Below are 2,500 nucleotides of genomic sequence, written 5' to 3'. Positions count from 1 at the left end.
CCAGCCCGAATCGTTGGAGGTTCAGCCAGAGGAGGACACTTCCCAGCCCGAATCGTTGGAGGTTCAGCCAGAGGAGGAGGACACCTCCCAGCCCGTATCGGTGGAGGTTCAGCCACAGGAGGACACCTCCCAGCCCGTATCGGTGGAGGTTCAGCCACAGGAGGACACCTCCCAGCCCGTATCGGTGGAGGTTGAGCCAGAGGAGGACACTTCCCAGCCCGAATCATTGGAGGTTCAGCCAGAGGAGGACACCTCCCAGCCCGAATCGGTGGAGGTAAAGCCAGAGAAGGAGGACACCTCTCAGCCCGAATCGGTGGAGGTTCTGCCAGAGGAGGAGGACACCCAGCCCGAATCGGTGAAGGTTCACCCAGAGGAGGAGGACACCTCCCAGCCCGTATCGGTGGAGGTTCAGCCAGAGGAGGACACCTCCCAGCCCGAATCAGTGGAGGTTCACCCAGAGGAGGAGGACACCTCCCAGCCCGAATCGGTGAAGGTTCAGCCAGAGGAGGAGGACACCTCTCAGCCCGAATCGGTGGAGGTTCTGCCAGAGAAGGACACCCAGCCCGAATCGTTGGAGGTTCACCCAGAGGAGGAGACCTCCCAGCCCGAGTCGTTGGAGGTTCTGCCAGAGGAGGACACCTCCCAGCCCGAATCGGTGAAGGTTCAGCCAGAGGAGGAGGACACCTCCCAGCCCGAATCGGTGAAGGTTCAGCCAGAGGAGGAGGACACCTCCGAGCCCGAATCGGTGAAGGTTCAGCCAGAGGAGGAGGACACCTCCCAGCCCGAATCGGTTAAGATTCAGCCAGAGGAGGACACCTCCCATCCCGAATCGTGGAGGTTCTTTTAGAGGAGGACACCCAGCCCGAATCGGTGGAGGTTCAGCCAGAGGAGGAGGACACCTCTCAGCCCGAATCGGTGGAGGTTCTGCCAGAGGATAACACCCAGCCCGAATCGGTGGAAGTTCAGCCAGAGGAGGAGGACACCCAGCCCGAATCGGTGGAGGTTCACCCAGAGGAGAACAACCAGCCCGAATCGGTGAAGGTTCAGCCAGAGAAAGACACCTCCCAGCCCGAATCGTTGGAGGTTTAGCCAGAGGAGGACACCTCCCAGCCCGAATCGGTGAAGGTTCAGCCAGAGAAAGACACCTCCCAGCCCGAATCGTTGGAGGTTTAGCCAGAGGATGACACCTCCCAGCCCGAATCGGTGGAGGTTCATCCAGAGGAGGACACCTCACAGCCCGAGTCGGTGGAGGTTCATCCAGAGGAGGACACCTCCCAGCCCGAGTCGGTGGAGGTTCACCTGAAGGCCACGTCCCGTCCCAAGGTCGAGGGGCCATGGCGCATCGCTGAGAGGGTCGCGTTGGACCTAAAAGGGCGAGTCCGCTGTAGGGCGAAGGCGCCTCAGCCCACCCCAGTCCCCGGCCCTTCGGCCGAAGTTCGCCAGGTGGCGCCGTGGAGGACCATCACCTTGTCCCTCCATTTCAGCCCGCGGGAACTTTCCGCCGCCGGGGGGCCGGGCTTGAGCCACGTCCGGCTGGTCAAGGAATGGTTCCCCGTGCGGATCCAGGTCCCCAGGCGGAGGGGCGAGCCGCTCGTGGACCAGGGGCCCCGCGAGGCCACGGAGAGCTTCGCCAACTTCTTGTGGAAGTTCGCGGCGGAGGACCCGGTTCGCTGATGCACGGTTGATGCCCCCGCCCCCCGTCACTGACCCTACGATCGCAGCCCCCTCGCTCAAAGCGGAGGGCTGGGATTGCTAAAAAAAAAATAAATAAATAAATAAAAAAAAGAGAGAGAGAAAGAAAAAAAAATTATCTATTTACCTATATATATGTATATATACATACACACACACACACACACACACACACACACACACATATATATATATATATATATATATATATATATATATATATATATATGTATGTATGTATGTATGTATATATATATTCTTATATACATATATTCATATATATTAGAGATAGAGAGAGAAAATTATATGTGCGTACGTTTATGTGTGCGTGTATGTGAGGAGAGGAGGAGTGAGAAAGAGAGAGAGAGAGAGGAAAGAGGAGATAGACAGACGAGAGTGAGGAGAGAAATCGGTAGATAGAAAGAGGAGAGAGAGAAATGAGAGATAGGTAGATAGAAAGAGAGAGATAGAGAGGAGAAAGACAGAGGAGAGGAGATAGAAAGACACACGCACACACGCACATATATGAATATATAACCTCTCTGTCTATTTCTAGCATTGTATACATGTATATTTGTATCTATATGTATATCTATGTATACAAGTACAATAGCTTCAGGTATACATGCTCTGATAGTTGAATAGATACCCATATTTACATATGTGTGTTTGTGTTTCTGCATTTGTACGTGCGCTTTTGTGCATGTGTGAATTAGAGAGAGATTAATGGATAGATGCGTATCTAGATAAAGAGAGAGAGAGAGAGTTTGTGTGTGTGAGACAGAAAGAGAGGAAGGGAGAATAGTTG

The 2,500-nt window shown here is 53.8% G+C and overlaps 1 protein-coding gene across 1 annotated transcript in view; it reads left to right on the top strand.

The window, feature by feature from the left end:
* Positions 1 to 1,674, top strand: part of LOC138862921 (fibrous sheath CABYR-binding protein-like) — a 6,565-nt gene extending 4,891 nt beyond the window's left edge. Inside the window, exons 8-10 of the mRNA XM_070126117.1 lie at positions 20 to 745; positions 838 to 1,083; positions 1,174 to 1,674. Of these exons, the coding sequence (XP_069982218.1) occupies positions 20 to 745; positions 838 to 1,083; positions 1,174 to 1,674 (1,473 nt within the window). The remainder of the gene's footprint in view (positions 1 to 19; positions 746 to 837; positions 1,084 to 1,173) is intronic.
* The last annotated feature ends 826 nt before the right edge of the window (positions 1,675 to 2,500 follow it).

Source organism: Penaeus vannamei, chromosome 10 (genome assembly GCF_042767895.1).
Source record: "Penaeus vannamei isolate JL-2024 chromosome 10, ASM4276789v1, whole genome shotgun sequence".
Taxonomy (NCBI): Eukaryota; Metazoa; Arthropoda; class Malacostraca; order Decapoda; family Penaeidae; genus Penaeus; species Penaeus vannamei.
The sequence above is the reverse complement of the archived record's forward strand: the minus strand, read 5'-3'. Positions and strand labels throughout refer to the sequence as shown.